The following is a 24,907-nucleotide window of genomic DNA, read 5'->3' on the forward strand; positions in this document are numbered from 1 at the left end:
TGGAGCTCTTTTTGGCAAGGCTTAGTTTTTTAATTTTAAAATGACTTGCCGTCAAACTCCCGTGTTGACAAAGTTGAGAATCCCTTTTCAATCACTTTTGGACCAAATTTATGAGCTGCAGAAGGATCTAGGGGGGAAATAATCATTGCTGATTTGTTTTATGAAAGGTGTCTCTTTGGATTTGTTATATGAATTATTTTATATCCACCAGCCCAGCCGCCAGAGTTTAGCACTGAAAATATCTTTGATCTGGAACAGCTCAGCATGTTGTCATGAACTTTCATGCCCTGTGTAACATCATAGGAAATGAGAGTTTGTGTTGCCCTGTAGCATTTTTACAATTTACTTGTGTGGAACTCAATGGAGGAAAGAAAAAGTGCGATAATGATGATACTATAATGATGATTTCTTTAGGAAATGAAGATATTTTTTCCTGATTCCTGACTAGCAGAACTGCAACGAAACAGATGTTATTTTGGCATGAATGTTCATACTAAAATGGAGAATAATAAGTCAGTCAAAATAAGTTTCAGATTCATGCGTGGAGTTGTTCACAATCTTACACAAAACACCCATCAAATTAATTTGAGCTTCTATAATGAGTAGTAAGTGTGGGACTGAGGTAAAGTTTTGACAGTGTGCACTTATTTTCACTTTGGTTTCTAAATTTGATGCGCACTTTATAGAGCTTCCAGTTACCTCTGCTTCTGAGTGTGGCTGCAAATATGCTGCGCTCTTCTGATAGCCCTTCTCTCTCCTCACCCATGCTTCACAGATAATGAAAAACCTATCCACAGTTTTGGTTGCTTCAAAGGGCAGACCACCATAAAACACCAAAGAAACAAACACAGCAGGCTGGAATTTCCTCTCTATTTGTTGGTTGTCATTTAGTCACACTGACCAGTTAAAGGTCTGTTTTTTATATCTCAGACATCTGTAAAAACAAGGAATAGGTTACTAGAAAAGCCTTTTGCGCACTCTTCAGTCTAGATCTTTAGATTAGATATAAGTATATAAAATAAATGAATGAAAGAAAACAGTCCACTTAGTTTTAATTATCTGGTAGCAGCAGTGTGTCACACTCACGCTCCACCAAACAGTGTGATATCAGGTTTGTTGAAATCATAATGTCTCAGGCCAAGACTCACAATCACCCACGCTCCTAAGTATTGTCCCCAAACCTGGTCCAACAGATGACGGTATTGAGGAGGTGGAGTTTCTGGGAATATCTGCCTCTCTGGTGGGTGTTGCTGTTTGTTCTTGGCTGTGGGTTTCAGCCTCTCTCTTCAGCAGGAAAATTGTCTTCAGTATTGAAAAAAGGGGTGACAGGGGCAAAGAAGAGGATGAGATCACAGCAGGAGAGCTGTTGTGGCTTAGCTTTCACAGGGCTCAATGGCTTAAAGTTAATCTGGAATTCTGCACTCACTCTGATTGCCCGGGAGTTTTCTCACATCAAACATCCAGTTGTGTCCCCTCCAGACTGGAATTAAAACTTCTTTTTGAATTTTCTTCTTGCTGTCTGGAACTTCAGCTTCAGGTTGTCTAGTAGTTCAAAAGCTTTTGCCAAGAGCATCTCATATTATCACCATATTAATATTGAGCTTATATTCACATTCTGAAGTGAATTAAACACACACAATATGAATGCTGATTTTTACTGGGCTGGTTCCAGTGTGAAAATCTTCCCACAGGCACAGTTGGCGCAGCCTTTGGAGTCTACTTTTAAAAATTACTTTAATTCCCATTGTGAAGATGACAAACTGGCATAAGACTGATATATTGTCATGTATCCCTCGCCTAGCTAACAAGTCAGTATTGTGTAAGTTCAGCTATTCAAGTTTCCTGAAGGTTTTAACTTGCAATGAGAAGTTGAACTAAATCCTGAGCTAAGATTACGTAAGTCAACATTTTAGCGTCTGTTGTGGTAGACATCCCACTGTAATTACAGAGCAGAGTTGAATTACAACAGAGAACTGAGGAAAAGTCTGTCATAGAGGGTATACATAACTATCCTGTGCCCTTAATACAAAATATTCTTTAGAGCTGAAACGACTGATCAACAGGAAATGTATGAATTAAAGAATTTGATTATTTATTAATCATTGACATAATTTTTAAAGCAAACATTCACCAGTTGTATTGTCACAAATGTGAATATTTGTTTTCTATGTTAGTACACTTTAAATACATACATTTAAATAAGTCAATTTGGGCTTAGGGAAATTATGATTTCACTATTTTCTGGTGTTATATAGTTCAAACGATTCATTCATTTACCAAGAAAATAATCAGCAGATTAAGATCTGACAAAAGTTGGCCTTTTAACTCTTGACTCAATGGACACACCAGGCAGGGATTTTCCACAGAAACAGGTCTTTGCTGGCATTTCCTAAAAAACTGATGCAGCTCTGGATTATGTTGGATTAATACGATTGACTAGAATAACAGACCCATGGAAAGATAGTTCTGTCCCAAAAGCAACTGATATGTTTTATGTTAACTGGACATTTAAGTTTTTTTGTCCCTGTCGGGGAATTCACTTCTCTGATTTAAATCTTTCGTGATTGAAACAATGAACTGGCAGTAAACAAACCTAACAGCTGGGTGTTACTACAAAATGGATGGCTTTATAAGAGCGGGGTGGTGATTATATCGGATTACACTGTGCAGAGCACTTTCAAACTTATGCTGAACCACTCTGCCACTGTGCTGTTACTGTGTTTGTTACTGACCAAATGAGCTAACACTGCTTCTGAGAAACTCAGCCACAGAGGCTGAGTGCAAGAAAACAGGCGTGTCGGTGGTTTTCTCCAGATTACAGGGATTTTTATGGAGCTCTCGATGAGACTCCATTGTCTCTGTGTCTATAAAAGTAGGACAGGAGGTTTGGAGTGTTTTAGCTGCGAGGTAGGAAACGGGGGATTGCCGCAGACTGAGCCGACTGAAGTATCAGCATAGGAGAGTTGTGTTTTTCAACCAAATGTCCAGTGATCTTTTCCCACCTACCCCACTTCCTGGCCTCTCACAGGAGCTTGCTGAGTAGGAATGCTGAGGATCTCACTTTTTCTCCTCTGAATCTCAGGTCTGAGAGAGGGGATTTATGTGTAGTTTGGGGATCTTTTTTTAAAAATCATTTTAACAGGACCTTAATACAGAGTGACTCCTACACTTGTATTTCTTCTTCTACGTTTTTTCTTCCACTTTAACACAGACTCACAATAACACCCTGTTATATTCACAATCCTGGCTAATAGATTTCCGATATTTCTAAAAAAAAAAATTAGAAAAAGCAAAACCACATAGTTTTTTGAGAAAGGCTGTTGAGTTTTGTTACAGGAAATCTAGCCATTGAGGCTGTTGCCTAACCATTGCCATGAGTGTCTTGACAGAAAATCAGACTGAAGTAATGCCAATAAAGGCATCAGTCTTCAGCAGTGAGAAGTCTGCAGACTGAAACAACTACCCATTTCACCACTGCTGATCATTACAATTTCATCAAATTAATCAAATTCAGACCTGAATTTGTGAGACAAAGTGAGAGGTAATTTCAGGTCAGACTTTGGGAATGGGGTGAAATTCCTGGTGCATATTAAATTATTTCAACCAAGGCGCTATACAAGTACGTTTTGCATTCTAACATTGCAATCACTTTTATTACATGACATTTTATTACACGTTTATTGCATGACATTACTGCAATTACTTCCTGCTGAGAGCTCTGTCATGTAATGTGTGTAGGATTTTAGAGTTATAATAGTATATTTAGGGGATTTATAACGCTAAATTGTATTACACAGGGACATCAGACGCCACAACTCAAACTAGTTCTAACCCAGCACTGCATCTATCTATTAATGGAGATATTGATCCAGCCCCTGACATGTTCTCTTGCTGCATTTGCTGCTAACATGGAGTCCTGATTTAATCAGCATTATTGACTGATGTCATTGTTTCCTTCTGTCTGCACAGCATCGCTGGACTCTGACGAGTTTGCTTTCTTCCATGAGGGAGCCAAGGGGTGCCTGGGAGTGCGGGATCACTCCCTCGTCCTGTCAGCCTCCTGTGAGGAAGTCAACCAGCGCTGGAAATGGGTGACCCGGGGTCGCCTGTTCAACCTGGGCTCTTCGCTGTGCCTGGGCATGACCACTGGTAACCTCACCTCCATCGGGAACAAGTCTCCCTTGGGTGTGTACACCTGTGACCGTGAGCCCCCCAGAGTACGCTGGACATGGACCTGTGGCCAAGTGTTGGACAACCTCAACAACTACCTTCCCTCACCCTCATTTTGGAACTCCTCCTCAACCTCCCCTCCTTCAACGCTCAAATGGACACTGCATGGTGGCGTGCAGGACCTGTGCTCTAAAACATATCGTGGTAAGCATGCTTGTAATCAAAAAAGTTCGGATTTGCATGGAAAGGATTCCTGAGACTGGTGGTAAGATTTAAGTAACATGAAAAATGAAAAGAGATAAAAAAACAAGTAATAATAATGATAATAACCAAGTAATATCCACAATAACAAATAAACAAGAAATGACACACAAATATTGTACCCACTGGAGGAGTCTGCAAATGAGATGTACTTCACTGTATGTTGTGCTACCTCAGTGCAACAGATAGAGTTGATATTGTTGTGAATACCACAGCTGTATCTGATCAAATTGATATAGCAAAATGTTGCTTCCAGGGAATCTCTGAGGACAAGTTGCTGTCTGCCAGTCAGAAAGCCAAGGAAAACATTGCTGGTGTTTGTAAACTCCAGCAAACACACATAGTTGTCCTTGCCCTCAATTATATTTGTATTTATATAGAGTTTTCAGTCCAGATTAAATCTAACCATGGTGGATCACAGCTAAGCCTCATTTCCGCTGTCACTGCCATTCTTGCCAATATCGAATGTCACAGTTGTTCAGTGATAAACTACTGCGAGGCTCACTCAGTCATACAAAGGTACAGCTATCAGACTCCGCTTGACTGCAGTTAAAACCCGATACTTCCATAAAAGTAAGACCAGAAAATTTCCCCTCTCTTTCTTCCGTATCCTCCCTCTCCTAAGTCTCTTTTACTTTTTTGTGGCAAGGGAATTGGGTGAATTGACATTTTTAACTTTCAAGTGTCGATCTTCGCAAGTTTCTTTGTGAAGTCAACTCGCTGCTGGAGAGGAATGCCTCTGACATTAGTCAGCCTCCACTGCAGTCAGCCAGCCAGCCAGCCAGCCAGCCAGCCAGCCAGCGGTTGGAGCAGAGAGGGAAGTCAAGGAGGGAGCTTCAGAACGCTTTCCTCCCTCGTTTAACATGTCTGCCCTACTTTCCATTGCCGTAACTTGTTTTGGTGACACTACAGATCCTCCCTCTCTCCCTCTTGCCCTTTTCGTCTCACCATACTATTCTGGTGGAATGTAGAGACTAGAAGGCAACCTCAGGACATTTTGTCAAACTGCATAAATCACATATAGACTTTTAGTTAAACTAGTCTACAATCATTTAAAGATCATGTGTTGGAATATGAACATATAGATTGAATCTTTTTTCTGAACTCATAGCTGTTGATTCTGTTTTCACATAACGTTCATGATAAAAGATACTTAGTTTCCCTGATACCCTGCAATTTGTATTTGTTTTGTCCTTCTGCTGACCACTATTTGACTTTACTGTTTTGACTGTAACATCATCCTCTGTTTTTATCCAGTGTTTGACTATAAGTCACTGAGAAAACACATATGATATTTCAGTTCAGTGCAGTTCACTGCCATAACTTTAGACATGGCCCGTCTCTGCCGCAGCATGCAGGGATTTAAAGTCTCTCCCCTCATTGATCCCCAGAGATCTACACAATCCAGGGGAACTCTCATGGTCGCCCCTGCTATCTGCCCTTCCTGTATGATGGCCAGTGGTTCCACAACTGCACTAGTATCGGACGTGAGGACGGTCACCTCTGGTGTGCCACCACCTTCGACTATGGCAAGGACGAGCGCTGGGGCTTCTGTCCTGTCAAGAGTGAGTTATCACTTTGCATACTCAGGACTTTATTCTTAAATCTCTCATCTCATTCTGGCAAAGCTGTAGAAAGTACCAAAAAGAGAGCTTCACCACAATTTTCCCTCACCCAGCTGTTCAGTTTACTGTTATTTCTTTCTGCTTTCTCCCCCTGGTCTAACGAACATCTTATCTCCTACCCTCACTGTTAGGCAGTGGCTGTGAGACATTCTGGGATACTGACCCGCTGACAGACAGCTGTTACCAGTTTAACTTCCAGGCTACACTGTCATGGAGCGAAGCTCGGATCAGTTGCCAGCAGCAGGGGGCAGACCTGCTAAGCATCACCAAGCTGCATGAGCAGACATACATCAACGGTAAAGTCAGTGTGCACACATGTAAATTTGTGTGCCGCTGAATCCAGTCAATGTTGTAGCTACTTGAAATACACTTGTTTTATATGCATTGATATTTTCCCCAAACCTCCATGGCACAAAAGCCCAAAAAGCCTATGCAAATTTCTTGATACTGTTAAGACTTACTTTATGTATGAACCAGTACATGACATAATAATAATAATAATATAATAATCCTTATTTGTAGAGCACTTTTCAAAAACAAGTTACAAAGTGCTTTAACAAGTGTAAAGAATAATACAAAAAAAACAAGATAAGAGCATGAAAAATTAATATAAAATTAGTAAAATACAATAAAATAAAAGGGATAAAATAAAGTCAAATAAGATCGGGAAAGGCTCTCCTATAAAAGTATGTTTTAAGAAGGGACTTAAAAGAGTTCACTGACTCAGCCGACCTTATTTCCTCGGGCAGGCTGTTCCAGAGCCTCGGGGCCCTGACAGCAAACGCTCTGTCCCCTTTAGTTTTCAGTCGAGACTCTGGAACAGACAACAGACCTCTGCCCGAGGATCTCAAGGTACGTGCTGGTGCGTATGGGACTAAAAGGTCAGAAATATAACAAGGCGAGAGACCATGAAGAGCTTTAAAAGTGATCAATAGAATTTTAAAGTCAATTCTAAAACATACTGGGAGCCAGTGTAATGAAGCTAAAATAGGAGTAATGTGGTCATATTTCTTTGTTCTGGTTAAAAGCCTGGCAGCTGAGTTCTGGACAGTCTGGAGTCGATCAGTAGATTTTTGGGTTAAACAGGTGAAAAGACTGTTGCAATAATCCAGGCGTGATGAGATGAAGGCGTGTAAAATGGTCTCGGTGTCCTTAAAAGTTAACATAGATCGAATTTTTGCTATATTTCTAAGTTGATAAAAACATGATTGAACAAGCTTTGTGGTGTGCTGCTTGAAATTTAAATTACTATCAAACCGAACACCAAGGTTCTTTGCCACAGGCTTAATGTGATTTACTAGGGAACCAGCAGATGGCAGTATTTGATTTGCCATCTGCTGAGACCCGATGACCAGGATTTCTGTTTTGTCTGAGTTCAGCTGGAGGAAATTATTTGACATCCATTTTTTTACTTCACAAAGGCAGTTGTTAAGTGATCTCAGCATTCCAGGGTCTGTGGATCTGACGGGCAAGTATATTTGTGTGTCATCAGCATAAATATGAAAAGAAATGCCATGTTTATGGATAATATGTCCAAGGGGAAGCAGATACAAGAAAAACAAAATGGGTCCTAAGACCGACCCCTGAGGCACACCATATTTAACTGGACAGAACGAGGAGACATAGTTGTTTACAGACACGCAAAACTTCCTATTTGACAGGTAGGATGAAAACCATTCTAGGGCAGTACCAGAGATCCCCACCCAGTGCCTCAGTCTGTTTAACATGATGTTGTGATCAATGGTGTCAAAAGCAGCGCTAAGGTCCAGGAGTACAAGGACTGAGCACATGCCATCATCAGCAGACATTAAAAGGTCATTGGTGACTTTAAGCAGGGCAGTCTCAATGCTGTGGTACTTCCTGAAACTTTTCAAATAATTTGTTATTTCCATAATAGATAACTGTGGTTAGACACAAAGCTACTACTTTGAAAATAGCAGATTAACTAAACAGTTAATCTAATAAAACCTCACAAATATGCGGCAAGCACAAATGAATCAACATTGAGCAAACAGTTACACAATTAACTAGTGATTTGCACCCCGGCATACAAAAAAATAAGATAAAGTCTTAGATCCTTTGGATTTTCTTTGTTTCTTTTTTTACCTGTAGGCATGCACTCACCTTCTGCACCCCTGGCCAAATTGGCAGAGAAGATAATAACCTTGATTTCTTAATACATTTAATACATCGCCATGTTACTTTTTACAAGGAGGCCGTGTTTATCAATCCATCCTTTGTTTCTTAGCTTGCCTGTTACAAACATAAAAGAAATCTTAAAATATTAATAGCATTGGCCATTTAGGGCAAAGACAAATGCTGTGCAGCACTAGTACTAGTACTTCACTAGTACTTCCTGTGCACATTCACTCTCCCAACAGGAATAATTGATTTTTGGGATGTTGTGACCCTGTTGCCAATATTAGGACACACGTAGGCTATTCTTACGTAACATTTCTGTCATCTACCCAATAAAGTTTTGACAGTTAAAATCATGGCTTACTGGAGTGATTGTTAAGTGGAAACACACTATTGAGTGTCTTCGTTTATTGTGTCTTCCTTCACAAAAGTAAAGAGAGAAAACAGGGTTTTTGCTCTTGTCATATGTAATAGCATTTGAGAAAATTGTTGTCCTTCTGTTTTAGGGTTACTGACAGGCTACAGTGCTGCTTTGTGGATTGGCCTCAATGACTTGGACATCCATGGAGGCTGGCAGTGGGCCGACTCCTCCCCGCTAAAATATCTCAACTGGGAGCCAGGTTAGACTGTAAAAACAACTCAACCTTTTCTGTGTATTTTAAACTTGAAACATCCGTGATCTTTTTTTAAACACATATTTCCCACAGAAGGCTGGATGAGCATGCTTGCACATTTTTAGCAACACACTGCTCTGAGTGCAAACACACACTTGGCGGCCTTCCAGTGCAACCGTAGTCTTTTACTGTTGACCACTGGAGAAGTTTCGGGGGAAGTGCCTTGAACAAGGGCACCTTGGCATTAGTGATGTTCTGAAGAGTTTTTTTCTTAATCTAATCCTCTAGACCAGCCAAACCATGCTGAGGAGGAGAACTGCGCTGTGATCAGAACTGAGTCATCGGGTCGTTGGCAAAACCGTGATTGTTCTGTTGCTCTGCCATATGTCTGTAAGAAGAGGCCCAATGCCACCTTGGACCCCTTCACTACTGGTCAGTGTACAGGCATTTGAATTAGTCCATTAAAGTGAAATATAGCGGTTACAGTCCTGCCACGGTGGCAAAGTCCAGAATTTGATGGGTTTTATCTTTTTGCCTAAAAAAGACTCGTGGGCAGATGATGAGAAATATGAGTGTGATGTGGGCTGGCAAGCCTTCCAGGCTGGCTGCTACAAGCTGACTTCAGAGAAGATTGACTGGGATACAGCACAGAAAACCTGTCAGAAGATGGAGGCCAACCTGGTCAGCATCCACACCCTACCTGAGCTAGAGTTCATCTTGCGCAACCTGAAGAAAGGTGATGCCTTTTTTTATTGTACTATACTTTTCCCTCTGAAATGCATTGCTATTGTGAAACAGAAATGAAATGACATTCTCTCAAATCAGAGTTCTGTGTCTATCAGAATCAGAAGGAGCTTTATTGCCAAGTAGCATTTTACACATACAAGGAATTTGCTTTGGTGATAAGGTGCTACATGTAGACAGTATACAGTTGACATGAATAAATGTAGAAATATATAAATACGGAATAAACAAATGCAAGTTATATAAGAATAATAAAAGAATGGAGGAAAAAAATAATAATAATACAAAAATAATACAACTATTTACAGAGAAAGAACAATGTGGCAGATATTTATGTGCATTACTCCGGTCTGTGTTGTGCAGACGTATTGCACATACCACATTTATAACACAGGATATCCGTAGTATAGTAGTTGTCTTTAAGGATTATAATAAACATTTTGAAAGCTCTTCTGTATTCTAGACAGGGAAAACTCAGGGATTTTGATATATGTCTATATAAATGTAGAAGAAGAAAAAAAACAAGGACAAAAACAAAGAACGGGAGTGCGTTTAACAAATGTTGAAGTGCAGTGGGTTCACAAAGAGTTCGCACACTGAAATCCCTCAGAACGCTCTTTAAATTCTATTCTTCAATTTCTATTTTAGGCACAAGGGAGCAAAATGCACTGATGCTTTAGCTATGCCTTCTTTAGCAAGCAATATGAAAAAAATAGAAGGTGTTTTCCTAAAATTGCCCACATCTCCAGAGGGGGCTCAAATGTATTGGAAACCAGGTACCCTATTACTTTCCCTAAGCTGAAAAACACACATGAAGGGGAGGAATCACATTTTTAGATCATGGAATTGCTCCAATATAGTTATTGATCCTCATGGAGAAGTTTGACAGTTTTGTCATAGTTGGAACCCTAATCCTATTTAACCCTATTGTTGTGTAATTGTCTTCCTAGCCTGACTGTCTATCTGTGTCTTCTGTCAGATGTTGACCAGCTATGGATAGGGCTCCATGACACTGATATGCAAATGGACTTCCAATGGACTGACCACACACCCGTCATCTTCACCTACTGGCACCCCTTTGAACCCAACAACTTCCGCAACACTCAAGAAGATTGTGTCTCCATCTGGGGAGCTGTGAGTGACTCTCTGCACCCTCACACTGACCCCCAACGTCTGGGGCCTTAATCACCTCACTCTAATGGACTCTGCAAGTCACCTCCTTTTGTATATACTGAACAGCTGTGTCCTGTCTTTCTGTTTGTGTCTTGCTAACATGTGCAGGAGGGCCGCTGGGATGACAGCCCTTGTAATCTGACTCTGCCCTCCATCTGTAAGAAACTGGGAACAAAGAGTGATGGGAAGCCACAGCACCAAGACTGCAAACAAGTATTACTCTTTTTCTTTCTTAGCATTCAGTGCTACATACTTAATTTCCCCCTTCCCCTTACTGTTTATGCTTTAGATTACTGAACACCCAAACCCCCTCGTTCAGGACTAGATATGAACTTCTTGTTTTTTGTCTTCCCTGTATCTCTGTTTTACTCCATGAAGACTCAGGATCTTTAGATCCGCTGCTGCATTTCAGGGCTCTTACTCCAGCTGCTGTCTGTAGTGTTGCTGGGAGCATAATTATTATTCTAAATATTACAGCTCTTCCTTCACCTTTGACCGCTTTTTCCAGTGCTTCCCTCCATCTCTCAGGTTTCCACTGGTCCACTAGTCCGCTCCAAGTCTGTAACTGTAATTTAAATCACTCCCTTAAAACTGGGAAGATTGTCCCTCCAGACAAACTAAACCATTGACACACACACTGTATTTTTCCATGCCACAAAAAACAAAATACATTACATTTTTTAGGCGTTCAAATTGGGACATGCTGTTTGTATCTTCATTCAACAAGTGTATACTTTACATACAACAGAAATGCATTATCATGCCCGCTACTTGTCCCCACATGGTGAATTAAATCCCATCTGGAGAATCAATCTACATCTGTCAGTGATTTCACAGTCCATTATTCTCTCCATATGAGACTTTAAGCCTCTCATACCTGTGTTGTCCCTACCTGACCATTGCTGCAATTGTTCTCTACCCAAGTGGACGGTTAAGTGTTTTTATTTTCAGGAATGTGATATAGTCGGGAATCATAGTGAGACAAAAACAGAAAAGTGTGTTTGTGTGCTGTTCATCCCCGTGCCCTTCAGCAATGTTATGATTTTGCAAAGCGCTGATTTATGATGTAAATGATCTGAAGATGAGTGTTGAGCTGTTTCTCAGCTGTTACATTCAACAAAGATCTTTCTATGGATGGACCATTTGTTTGGTGTAATGAATCTTTACCCCACTCCCTGGGGAGCGAGGCATCATGGGTGGTAATGTGACAGGGGTCATTTGGCATGGCGCACGCTGCAGGGCCCTGAGGCGGTGCAGTTTGTCTCAGGCAGATGAGCTCACGTCATGCAACATATGAAACAACAGTGACAGAAAGCCCACTGACCACTAAAGCAACATTACACCACATGATCCCTAAACTGTATACCCCATCCAGCGCTGGATTCATTTTTCAAAAAATGTAATGGACTGCTTATTCATTTTGCTTACTCACTGAAGCACTGAAGTCACTCATTAGTAATAATTAATATTGCATTTCTGCTTTATAATTCCAAAGATAGGGACATTATTATCAGGACAACTCAGTTGCTTGCTGTGTGAATAAACAGATAAACACTGATCTCTAATGTCAGAGGCGGCCTGGGGTGTTAGCAGCTGCTAAGGTTATATCAAATATCAAAGGCACAACAACAACATTTTTGAAGACCTTTATAGTGAGTTTCAGCCATATAGACTGTATAAAAGAAGTGGACATATTCATTGTATTGGCGTAATAATTGTGATGTTAATTTTGGCTAGCAAAAAAGGATTAAATAAAAGTACTGTTAAAAAATTAACAGTGAACTCTTTTAGTAGAACTGAATGCTGAACAAGACATTTTTAGGGAACCAAACTGTTACAGTTAATTTTCATGAACTGAAAACACACTGTGAAAGGGTCAAAGTTCTTGGAGGAAAACACTGACAGCACCCAAAAACAAGTTAACAGCTAGTTAAATTTTCACAGTGCAGTGGATACGATTTGACACTATTGCCGCTGCCACTTGGTTTCAACCATATGCGGATGTACCTTGCAAACCAAGGTAGCTACCCTCTCATCCGAATATGATCTCTTCTAGTTCCAAAAACACAAGATGCCAGCAGCCAAAATGGCACACTTGAGGTTTCAAAACAAGATGTTGGCTGCGTCCACTTTTTTTATAGTATACACTACCTGCTCTACACCAATAAGCAGACAGACACAGTCAGCGACTAGCTGGTGAACAAAGCGCTGATTTATAATGTAAATGATCTGAAGATGAGCGTTGAGCTGTTTCTCAGCTGTTACATTCAACAAAGATCTTTCTATGGATGGACCATTTGTTTGGTGTAATGAATCAAGTTTGCAGTGAAGGGCCATATATTTGGTAGAGACCAAAAACAGAGCTAAATACAAGAATGAATATTATTTTTATTTTTATTTTATTTTTTTGCTGCCCACAAGTGGCCCAAAAATACATTGCTGTTTACAAATGTACCTAAAAAATTTTGTATATTTCTTGTTTTCAAATGATTGAGGACATGTGGTTGAATATAATGTTTGTTTTCCTGGTTCAGCTACTGTGTCATTTATAGGGGAGATAACAAAAAAACTTAATGGATAATGGACATATAGGTGAAATCAGGTGCAGTGTTTCATAACATTGCTACATAATTGATTCTAGTTTAAATACTTCTGGTCACATGCTATAAGTTAACATTATGTTGTGACTTTAAGAAGGATAGGAAAGAGTGTTAAGTAGACGTGAGTTTCAACAGATCGGGCCTCTCCAGCAGCTGTAATCTTTGAGGTTTCTGTCTAGATGCCAAACGTGGTTGTGCAAAAAGCCTGAGGTTGGGCTTATTCTCATAAAGCTGTATACAAACTGTCTCTCACCATCATTCTCGCACGAGATCTCACCTCTTTTGACCTTCTGCGTGTTGGCTGCTCTCTGCGTCTGTACACGTCCACAGCTACAGTACATGAGCTGGCAGGAGGGATTGAGGCCAGGGAAAAGTTATTTCTGCATGCCTAGACTTGTTCTTTTTACTCTGCATTTCATATAGTCTTTTGGATAAGTGGACCCACTTTTGCTTTGATTGTTAAAATGGCATTCAAATTATTTGTTGAGAGACTGCCCTGAAGGTCATATGTTATTTGTTCCACATCCTTAGTAGTTGTTTGCGCTCTTTGAATGTTTTATTTCTTATTTCTTTATTCCATATCCCGCTAACCCCCCCCCCATCTCAGGGCTGGAAGTGGCACAGTCCAGCTTGTTACTGGGTGGGAGAAGATCTGATTACTTTTGATGAGGCCAGGAAGTCCTGTGAGGACCATGGTGCCGCCCTTGTGACCATTACCAATAGGTGCGTACAGCCACATACTCTGACAATCACACAGACTCCCTCGCAGCAATTAAAAGACATCCCAGTGTGTTTTGTCATTGCTGCCTTTCTAAAAGTCCTTTTAAATCTTTAAAGGTTTGAGCAGGCCTTTGCCAACAGCCTGGTGTTTGGTCGCTCTGGTGATTTCTTCTGGATCGGCCTCCATGACAAGGGCAGCCCTGGTTCTTTTCACTGGCTCAGTCAGGATGAAGTGTCCTACACCAACTGGAATCGGGACCAGCCAGGTAGGTCACATAAAGTGTGTCACATCTGAAAAAGTGTGTGAATAATTTACAGAATGAACTACAAATATGATCTGATAATGTATTGCAGGATGCAGAATGTCCAGATTGTTGACCAGGTCTCAAAGCACTGAGTCATGTTGAAGATCACCTTAGATAATATCCTGCTGGTCAAAGACTGTAGTAATGCACGTGGAGCAGTTTTTTAGGGATTTCCCTAATGTAAGACAAAGTGATTCTCAAGAGAAATCAGATTTCATTGTACATTGCTAAAAGATGTATTAGGTGGACCTTTTAACAGCTCATAATGCATATTTACATGTTTTTAAGAGGCTCTGTACATATGCACTCTGTTTTTCATTGACCTGCCTGCTAGTGTAAAACTTAACTTTTATCTATAAAAGTAGTCCTATAAAAATTGTTTTATATTTATTTTGAAATGTCTTTTAGGGGGCAGCTACTAATTATTAATCTGTCGAATATTTTCAGTATCGATTTCATGATTCAATGGGAACATTAATAATGTTGTAATTTGCCAGAGGCCGAGGTACATTTATTTTTCAAATGTCTTGTGTTGTTCGACCAGCAATGTAAAACCCAAATATATTCAGATTACCATGAAATGCAACAAAGAAAAGCTTCATATCTGGGAAACCAGAATTATTTGAGGTTTTGTTTGAAAGATGGAAGCATTTCTAGTGTGTTCAATTCATTTGTATATTCTTGTTTCTGTAATGAGTTGACTTCCCTGAAGGGATCATCACATTTTCTACTTTCAACTGCCCAAAACATGGTCCATTCTGAACCAGAGCCAATTTTGGATTTAATCTACAAAGAAGAAACTGAATTGGTTCCAGGTGTTTTTTTAAATCCTTATTTGGCAATAAAGCAGATTTGAATAGCTGACAATCTGCCTCTCCAAGAAAATTATCCACAGCAGTCAAAACCATCCAGCTGGGGTATGTTCTGACCTCTCTGACCATTTTTAACTTTATCTGTAGGCTTGTCACATGATAACATTTCTAGTATGTACAATTGTCAGTACTCCTATACATTGTCAAGATATTCATATCTCGCAAAATTGTACACCTGAGGTTGCACTGAGGCCAAGCAGTAGCAGAAAGACTCACTACAGTATAACCAAGACCTCTATTTGTTCACCTTAAAGCTCCAAAGCTTGTGATTGTATCACTTTTAGGAGAAAAGCCCTAGTACTTTGATGTGATAACATAAACACATATAATGGTGTGTATATACATTCATATTAGAAAAAAAAAACAAAAAATAAAGGCTCACTGATTCAAAAAAGTTTATTATTAAAAGTATCTGAAGTTCCTACATTTTACATGTCTCATTGGGAAATATTTTTTAGAAATCTTTAACGTGTAATGAAATGAAACAATTCTATCACACAGAAGACCACCATCTACTGGTGTAGACAACATTTCTTTTAAAAAATATGATCCATAAGGATGCTCCATTATTAGAGAAAGTCGAGCCTAGACAAGTTTTACAGGAAATGTTGCAGGATTAAGAAATGTGTAATCACGTCTTTCTAACCCCACATCATCCCTCTATTTCCACACATTGCATCAGAATAGCCTCTTTCTCTCCACTCACCTACATTTCACCCTGTATCTATTTCAGTCAACGTCCACGGCGGCTGTGTTTCCATGGCGACAGGCTTTGCAACAGGTCTGTGGGAGGTGAGGGAGTGTGCATCATCGAAGGCAAAATTCATCTGCCGTCAGAACCAGGAAACGAGCCCCGAGCCCCCGGTCCCTCAGCCCACCCCGAGCCTCAGCGGCTCCTGTCCCACCGGCTGGAAGACCAACAACAACCTGCGCTACTGTTACAAGGTTCATCCCAGCAATGTTTCTCAGTTTCACACCATCAGTATTCTGCTGGAAATGTATTTTCAGTCACACTTTGGTTTATTCTGTCTTGGAATAAAATTGGCATTGTTAATTAAAATGTTCTCATTTCATTGCGGCATGATCTGAGTGTTTTATATGTCCTTGTAGATGTAGGTATATTCACTTCTTACTAAGTAGGATGACTACTTTATCAAGGTGATTTAGAAACATAAGTTCAACTTGTGTAAAAAATAGTGTAGCTCTATCTTGTCCAAGTGTCTTGTAAAAACTACTGTGTTAAAACTACATTTCATCATGATTACAGATATTTATATCCTGTAGTTTCATCAGATAGACTTAAGGATTTATCCTGTGTTTACCTTTTATTAGCATTACAATGTGTCAGTTTCATTCTCAACAGATTGGCTTTATTCATATGTAAGTCTGAACGTGTTCATTAAAAAATGCTGAAACTAATTTTGTATGATACTGTAGGTCATAACTGGTATTGATTATCGTAGATCTACATTAGTCCAGAGGTAACTGAATTTGTGTTACATTTGGCATATCTGAAAACGTATTTTAAAAGTTTATATATAGTTTATAGTGTAGCCTAAATATAGCATTCATGGAACAGGTGCATATGTATATATCTATTACTTTTACAGTATTTAAATTTGTATTGCCAATCAATGCCTATAAAAAAATTCACCAGTTGTTAATATTGTTTGAAACTGAGCAGCGTTGCACAAACCTAAATGAAATATAATGTTAACAAAAATATCGAATGAATAAGTAAAGTTTTTAACAAAAAATAAGTAACTGCACCAAGAACTTGACCATGTATTTAGTGCCATCTTTCAGTTCTTCACGGTTTGATGATGGACACAATTAGGTCAGTACTGAACAAGTACTAAGGTTGGTTAGCCAGCCATAGGTAGAAGCGGTAGTAATATACTAATAATAGTATATTAATAGTAACATTAAGAGTGGAAGTAATATTACTGCTAATACTATCACCTGTGTGCAGGTATTTCACTCCTCCCAGCTGGAGCAGAAGCTGAGCTGGCTGCATGCTCACCTGTTCTGCCGGAGACACGGAGCCAACCTGCTGAGTATCAGCGGCCCTGAGGAGGAGCACTTCGTTCTGCGGGTCCTCCATGAGGCGTTTGGGTAGGTGTGCACCTCTGACCTGGTGACATGTGATGTAATATGATGGTGATGATGACGATGACGATAATGATGATGATAATTGATGACGATGTGGCCCACAGGGAGTCAGAGGACCATGAGCAGCATTGGTTTTGGATTGGCCTGAACCGCAGAAACCCAATGGACAATGGCAGCTGGAAGTGGAGTGATGGACTTGCTGTGAGTAATGGCAAGATGAAACCTAATTGCGTACAAAGGATGCTGGATAAAAAATGCTTAAAAACTAAATCTGTTTACTCTTTGCTTGTGTTTCAGTTCACATACCAGAACTTCGGCCGCTACTACTACAACATCCGGCAATGTGCTGCAGCAGACTTGGGCACTATGACCTGGCTGGCCATGCACTGTGACTCTGAGTTAGACTGGATCTGCAAAATCCCCAGAGGTACAACAGCACTGAACCTATTTAAAAAAAAATCCTATACTATATAAATCCTATACTATCAATAAACTGATTTTTCTATTCTATTTTATGTTGCACATTTTCTATTAATCTTCAGAAACACCTTTTTCCACCTACAGCTCCTTTTGTAGGGACATCACTCTCAGAGTCTCTCAAGAATTTTTTCCTTTTTTTCTTCATTGCCTTTTGGGCAAGCTCATATTTTTCATAATCTCATGTTTTGTATGTCATGCATACATTTTTCCCTTGTGTGTGTGTTTTTAGGTAGTGTTGAAAAGGAACCAGAAGTCTCTGAAGGTCAGTCTTATTTTCTTTGCTTTGAACTTCTCTCAGCATACAGAAATGATTTCCTAAGGACTTCGCTTTCAGAACCTTCTTATTATGTCCCATGACTGTTTTTCCTTCTTCTCTCATCCCCCATCTGTCAGGCACCAGTTCACCTGAGTGGATTGGCTTCCAGGAGGCTGAGTATAAATTTTTTGACCACCGCACCACTTGGGACCAGGCCCAGAGGATTTGCTCCTGGTTTGATTCCTCACTTGTCTCCGTCCACTCAGCTGAGGAAGAAGCTTTTGTGGCCAACACTTTACGCAAGGCACTCTACACTTTATCAAAAAGTTCATTATTGATTGTAGTAGTAGATTTAATCCAAAAATGCAATAAATTCAGTACAGCCATATGGGGGCAAAACACTCTCACAGCTAACAAGTACAAACCTGTGTTATTATGGTGTCTCCTGCATGTTTAAATGTCTCTGTGACTGTGGCCTCGACATGCCTTTTCACAGTTTCTTTCTCACATTCAGATGGTGAAGGTGGAGGGTGACAACTGGTGGCTGGGGCTTCACACCTACGAAAATGATGGTCGTTTCCGCTGGTCTGACCACTCTGTGCTCAATTATGTGTCTTGGGCCCTCGGGAGGCCACACACAATCAGCCGTGATCGCAAATGTGTCTACATGTCTTCCACCAAAGGTGAGAACAGACAGAATAAGAGACCACAAGAGACTAAATCAAATGCAATACACATACTTGACCTTGTATTTTTCACTCCTAAACAGCGGACTGGGCCGATCAAAAGTGCCACTCTGACCTGCCTTACATCTGTAAGCGAGTAAATGTCACAGGCACCATTCCACCAACTCCGTCATCCCCCCACCCACCTTCAGGCTGTCCTGACGGATGGTCCTCCTATCAGCATAAGGTAGAGCTACAACACACCAGGTGTTCCGCATAATGCAGTTATTAACTTAAGTTGAATAAATGATACAGGATGTCTAGAATGCATTAAATAAGTATACCATGTAGGCAGCGAAGCACAGCAAGTAAACAGGACGTACCTAGTGTTTAATTTCATGCACCTGCCACTGTCCTAACCCAGCCTAACCATACCTAACCTAAGCAATCTTTTTTGTAATGTATGCAATGACATCTGGTGTTTCTGTAGTGTTTCAGAGTATTTGATCAATCATATCGAGTCACATGGTCTGCAGCCAAGTTGAAATGTGAAACACAGGGAGGTGTACTGGCAGTGGTGTCCAATCACTTGGAGGAAGGTAATTACAGCAGAATACAGCCTGGCATAAAGCAGGGAGGTGGTGGTGGACTGAATCAACTTACCTCTCTATCTGAATGTAGATTACTTACTTTTTCAGGTATTTTTTTTTTCCAGGTACATTTGTATGATCTGTCATTGTGAGGAGCATCCAATGGATGCAGTGCCTTTTGTATGTTATGACAGTCCAGTTATTTTATTTTAATAGGAAATTAATTGCCTCTTTATCACCAATTGGGAGGCAGTTTATATATATTCATGTTTGTATTAACCTATCCCTATATTTAACACTGTTCATAATTATCTCATTATAGTGTCACCAGACACATGCACACTGATGCAACTGATTCTCATTCTTACAGCCTTTGTCACCACCCTGCTTTACAATGCCAGTGTTGACCTTTGGGTGGGTCTGACCTCAGACTCTAAAGGTCATTTCCAGTGGACCAAGGCTGGCCTGCTCAGCTACACCAACTGGGCTCCTGGCGAGCCACTCGACAACAGTGGACCACACCATAACAAGACCCCGGTACTCACAGCACTCACCTATCAGCATGCATGCCATGGTTTTGTCCTCAGTGTGTTACTGTTCTGATGAATTCACTGTCTCCTCTCAGGGAAACTGTGTTGTCATGATTCACGGGAACCCACAGAAGAACACTGGCATGTGGGCTTCCCGAGCCTGTGAGATGGAAAATAATGGCTTTATCTGTCAAAGGCAACAAGGTGGGATATTGGGATATCTTTTTCTTCTTTCTTCTTCTTCTTCTTCCTTCTTCTTCTTCTTCTTTCTTCTTCTTCCTTCTTCTTCCTTCTTCTTCTTTCTTCTTCTTCCTTCTTCTTATTTCTTCTTCTTTCTTCTTCTTCCTTCTTCTTATTTCTTCTTCTTTCTTCTTCTTCTTCCTTCTTCTTCTTCCTTCTTCTTCTTCCTTCTTCTTCTTCCTCTTCTTCTTCCTCTTCTTCTTCTTCTTCTTCTTCCTCTTCTTCTTATTTCTTCTTCTTTCTTCTTCTTTCTTCTTCTTCTTCTTCTTCTTCTTCTTCTTCTTCTTCTTCTTCTTCTTCTTCTTATTCTTCTTCTTTCTTCTTCTTCTTCCTTCTTCTTCTTCTTCTTCTTCTTCTTCTCTTCTTCTTCTTCTTCTTCTACTGAATAATAACCATGGCAATGTCTGCTTTAAAAGTGCAGAATATTTGCATGACAAACTGTTCTCTTTTTAACTCTTTGTAATTTTTTCAGACTCAGGTCTCCCTCCGGCCCCGGCTCTTATTCCTGCCTCCCTGTCAAAGCCTGTGGAGTTGGGTGGAGTGACTTACCGGGTTGTGGAGAAGCGTCTGGACTGGACCGGCGCTCTGCACATCTGTGAATCTTTGAATGGGACCCTGGCCACTGTGAGGGATCCCTACCAGCAAGGTTACCTGACGCTGCTGATCAACAGCCTGCACCGGCCCGCTTGGATCTCTCTCTACAACTATGGAGTGAGCCTATTATCTTACAGTATATCTTGTAATCATTCATAGGGTCACACAAGTACAGCTGTGTTTTTAGGCTTAAGAAACTGCATTGAATTTTTTTATGTTCTCAGGGACGGAGCTTCACCTGGCTAGGTGAAGAAGAAGTTTCATATTCAAACTGGAAAGATGGGGAGCCCAATCAAATGGCTGGATGCGGTCACATGACCACTACTGGGCAGTGGACTATGACTCCCTGTGATGCTAAACTGGAGGCTGCTATCTGTCAAATTAGTCGTATGTGTAAATTAACATGTTACACAAAATAACTCACCAGATTGCCATACAAAGTGCTGTTGCGTGTACATACATCTTACCTGTAATTTCCTTTGATAACATGTCAGCATTAAAGTACAGTACAGTTACTGTTTTTTTCTCCTTGCCAGATGAGCCTGTGGTTCACCAGTGGATCTACCCTGGCCAGTGCCCCCACTCTTTGGGAGAATGGGCTTGGATGCCTTTCAGAAACCACTGTTACGCCTTTAACCTGCAAAATCTGAAACTGCAGCAGGATGCACGCATGTCCTGTAAGAAAGGTAGGGAAGCGTTTCAGAAGTGCCCTCCCACCTCCACCATTCTGACTCTGCTCAGACTCCTGATGTGCTGCTCATACAGCTCATGATGCTGAATTGAAAGCCAATAAAGTGTAACACTCTGACACTGCAAACAAAACTACAAAATCAATCAATATGTCTAAATTGTGTGTTATTCATTGAGCCAGCTGCATAATCATTAATGCCTCCCTACATGATCAATTCCCATTTCGTTTTTGTTCAGTCTGTGTGTTTCTTTCTGCCTCTCTCTTCTAGTGGGAGCAGAACTTCTCTCTATCTTGGATGAGACGGAGAATGGATTTATATGGGAACACATCCAGAGCTATGCAGAACAGGCACATGGAGCTTGGCTGGGCATCAGCGTGAAAGGTCCAGCAACGTTGCCTCAGACAGTGCCTTTCATCTCCCTCTACAGTTGCAACATTATTAACCTATAGATTTTCAAATGCTTTTTTATCCAAGCTTATTAATTTAAGCCCACCTTTAATGAAATTATCTTACTCCTAATTCAGAATAATCATGAAACAATTAATTAAGACTGTTTCTCTTGTGTCAAATTAATGTGATAAAGCAAAGTGCATTATCACGGAAAAGTTAATTTATTTAAACTGCGTCATTATCTGTCAGTGCAATTAGATAATTTGAGTGAAATGCCCTGAAATATGCTTGGTAAGCTAACGAGAGGAACTGAATCAAATATTGAAAACCTCTATGACTGAACAGAGATATGTCAGTCAGAACATGATATTACAAATTAACTCTCCATAAGATAAAACTAAAGAAACAATTCTGAGTGTGTTTGAAGCTCTTCTGAGTGTATGTGCATTTGTTCCTGCCGCAGGTAGAGGTCTAGTGTGGAGCGAGGACACAGAGATGTCGTACACCAACTGGGAGGCGCACGATGTCGCCTTCTCTGTTCTGTCTCCAAACTCCTGCTTCTGGATCCAGAGCAACAGTGGCCTGTGGAAGCCGGGCTCCTGCAGAAACCGCACACATGGAGTCATCTGCAAAGGGCCTCGCAGTAAGCACACACAAGAACACTTTAGTCAAGGGGAAGTCATTCTGAGAATCAGGTTTGAGATCAAACTAGTCAACACAAGAAACCAGAGCAAATGAAAAGTGTCTTTTAATCTCAAACTAATCACTTTTATTTTAATTGTCCTCTCTTCCATTTGCAGGTGCTGAGACCTCAGCTACGACGTGTAAGAATGATTATCCTCTGCCATGTTATTCTGTTCACTTGAAACTTATCATAAATATCTGCATGTACACCAGAAAGTGAATTATTAATACGTATCTTGACATCCCACTTCTCCCTCTACCTAGTTGAAGGCGACCACCTGCCCACTCTGATTGTTGTCATGGTGACGGGCCTGGTGCTGGTGGTGCTGATTGTCTCTGTGATCTACTTGTACCGTCGGCGAACTGTTGGGTCCCGGGGGTCTTACGAAGGAGCCCGCTATAGCCGCACCAACTCCAGCCTCGCAGAGCAGACTGAGAAGAACATCCTGGTGTCCGACATGGAGCTGAACGAGCAGCCAGAGTAGCAGGACTGACACACCCAGGACTGGAACCAACCTGACACAGGAGAGGCTGATCGTCAACCTTCAACGTGCTGACTCAGATACACATTGTATGTTTTTGTTGTCTCTTTTGAAACAAAAAAAAAGATTTTTAAAGTGCTGAAGGGCTGTGTAGAGCACAGCAGATGTTTAGTTCTGAAATTGAATCCCCACCTTCTCAATCCTCTTTTGCCAAGACTTTACAGTCCTACCAATTTCTCTCAGATCCTTCCATATGTACAGCTTTTCCCCAAAAGCACTCATGAAGGCCATAAATGGATCTACTGGGAGTTTAGTTTTATTGCAGCTGGAAAAGTTCAACATAAAATTTGCTTTATGAAATTACTCCTCACGTCTTCCTTGGTGCCAAAGTAAATGTTTGCTTGGTGTATATTTCTTTCCTGTTCCCATTTTTTGATTGAAAGACGTTCAAAGTACTATCACAGTCACCGATCGACTGAACTATTAGTCTCTGTCCTCTCAGTCTTCTTCAGGACCAAATTCATTTTTTCATTTTTTTTTTTCATTTTTTGTCATGACAGTATTTACCTGAAACTGATTTGTATTTTCGTTGCTTCATTATGTTCATGTCCTTCCCATTGATTTGTCACTATCTGTGCAGCTGTAGAGAACTCTTACTGATGATGCATGTGGGGTTTTTGTAAGCCTGCCTCTCTTCTCCTTTCTGATCTGCCACGTCAGCACCAGCTGCCACACGAGGAGAAGAGGAAGAAGTCCAAATGTGAATGTGTGGGAGTTGACAGGGACCATTATTAGTGGTGACCTCAAACCGTCTGAGGGCAGTATGTGCACATTACCAATACTAAGTTCTGTGGAGAACATAGTATTGAAAGCTAGTCTTTATATAGACTACATTGTCTTTTTTGGTACTGCAGGACTGAAGGATGTCATCAAATGATCCGACTTTCAGTTTCCGTGGCTTTGTGTACATTTTGGCACTTTCTGCTATTATCTTGAGCTAATTCAATATTAGTCATCCACTTGCCTTTAGTCCTTATCCTTATGGCACAGTTGCTGCTCTGTGATTCCAAACTTTTGTTTGTTTTGGCTCTTCATGCCACCATCTGGAGCGGATTCAGCAATTTTTAAGGACAGTCATTTTCTTTGTATGCACCGTGAAAAAGTTTTGCAATTTGTTATTTGTCTGATTCATCATTATTATGGGCCACAGTTCACTTCTTTGTATGTTTTATTACTGAGATATTTTTCTCTCTTTGTCTTTTTAATGATGCTGGTTTCAATATGCGTTTTGACTTAAATATGGCTGGTAAAGACATTCGGAAACTTTCCTACCTTTGGATAATTGCCAAAGCTTGAACTTCGCCTTGCCTCACAAAGGAAAACATCCCTCATGATAATGACACCGTTGTATATATGAGAGCCAAAGAATGTTTTAAAAGTGAATTCACTACAAGAGAAAAACATAATTTTCAGATTTCACTTCAACACTGCGTAATGACCACATTTTCCAGAGTTCATTTGCCACCTGAAAGCTCTTGCCTCTGAGTGCATTTCTGTCTTCCTTTTTGATGGAATGCTTTGGAGCCTTTTCAGTCTGAAGCTTTTGGTGTTTCACAGTGCTGCTGTGAAAAAAAGAGCTTTTTTGCTCCATGACTTGGACTAAGATAGAGGGGGAAGGGCGGAGGATAAGTAGAAGTGTGAGAGTGTGAGAGTGTGAGTGTGAGTGTGAGTGTGAGTGTGAGTGTGTGTGTGTGTGTGTGTGTGTGTGTGTGTGTGTGTGCAGTCTCCAGCTGTGGAATGTTGAGTCGGCAAGAAGAGCTCAGTGGCACGTCTGGAACCAATCAGAGAAGGAGGGCTCAGGGACATGAGGGGTCAGAAAGAAGAGGAGAAAGGAAAACTAGACAAAGTAGAAAAAGGGAAAAAGGTGGAGTGTGAGGAGGAGTCAGGGATGAAGGAATAGGAGAAGGAG

General features: G+C 40.6%; 1 protein-coding gene across 1 annotated transcript; it reads left to right on the plus strand.

Moving 5' to 3' along the window:
- Positions 1–3,969: 3,969 nt before the first annotated feature.
- mrc2 (mannose receptor, C type 2) lies at positions 3,970–24,265 on the plus strand (the record flags this gene model as incomplete). The annotated part of the gene is given in 28 exon segments (XM_038726047.1): positions 3,970–4,374; positions 5,823–5,996; positions 6,188–6,352; positions 8,702–8,815; positions 9,098–9,241; positions 9,354–9,545; positions 10,533–10,687; positions 10,835–10,939; positions 13,934–14,049; positions 14,164–14,312; positions 15,957–16,168; positions 17,196–17,338; positions 17,440–17,536; positions 17,633–17,762; positions 18,045–18,077; positions 18,209–18,375; positions 18,586–18,754; positions 18,841–18,983; positions 19,227–19,335; positions 19,697–19,863; positions 19,952–20,060; positions 20,569–20,807; positions 20,915–21,077; positions 21,227–21,376; positions 21,650–21,763; positions 22,236–22,415; positions 22,573–22,596; positions 22,721–24,265. Coding segments are annotated over 28 exon segments (4,289 nt in total), but the record flags the coding sequence as incomplete, so codon positions are not given.
- Positions 24,266–24,907: the final 642 nt, after the last annotated feature.

This window comes from Micropterus salmoides, unplaced genomic scaffold (assembly GCF_014851395.1).
Source record: "Micropterus salmoides isolate LMB-PRFRI ecotype aquatic unplaced genomic scaffold, ASM1485139v1 Ms_hic_scaffold_1785, whole genome shotgun sequence".
Taxonomy (NCBI): domain Eukaryota; kingdom Metazoa; phylum Chordata; class Actinopteri; order Centrarchiformes; family Centrarchidae; genus Micropterus; species Micropterus salmoides.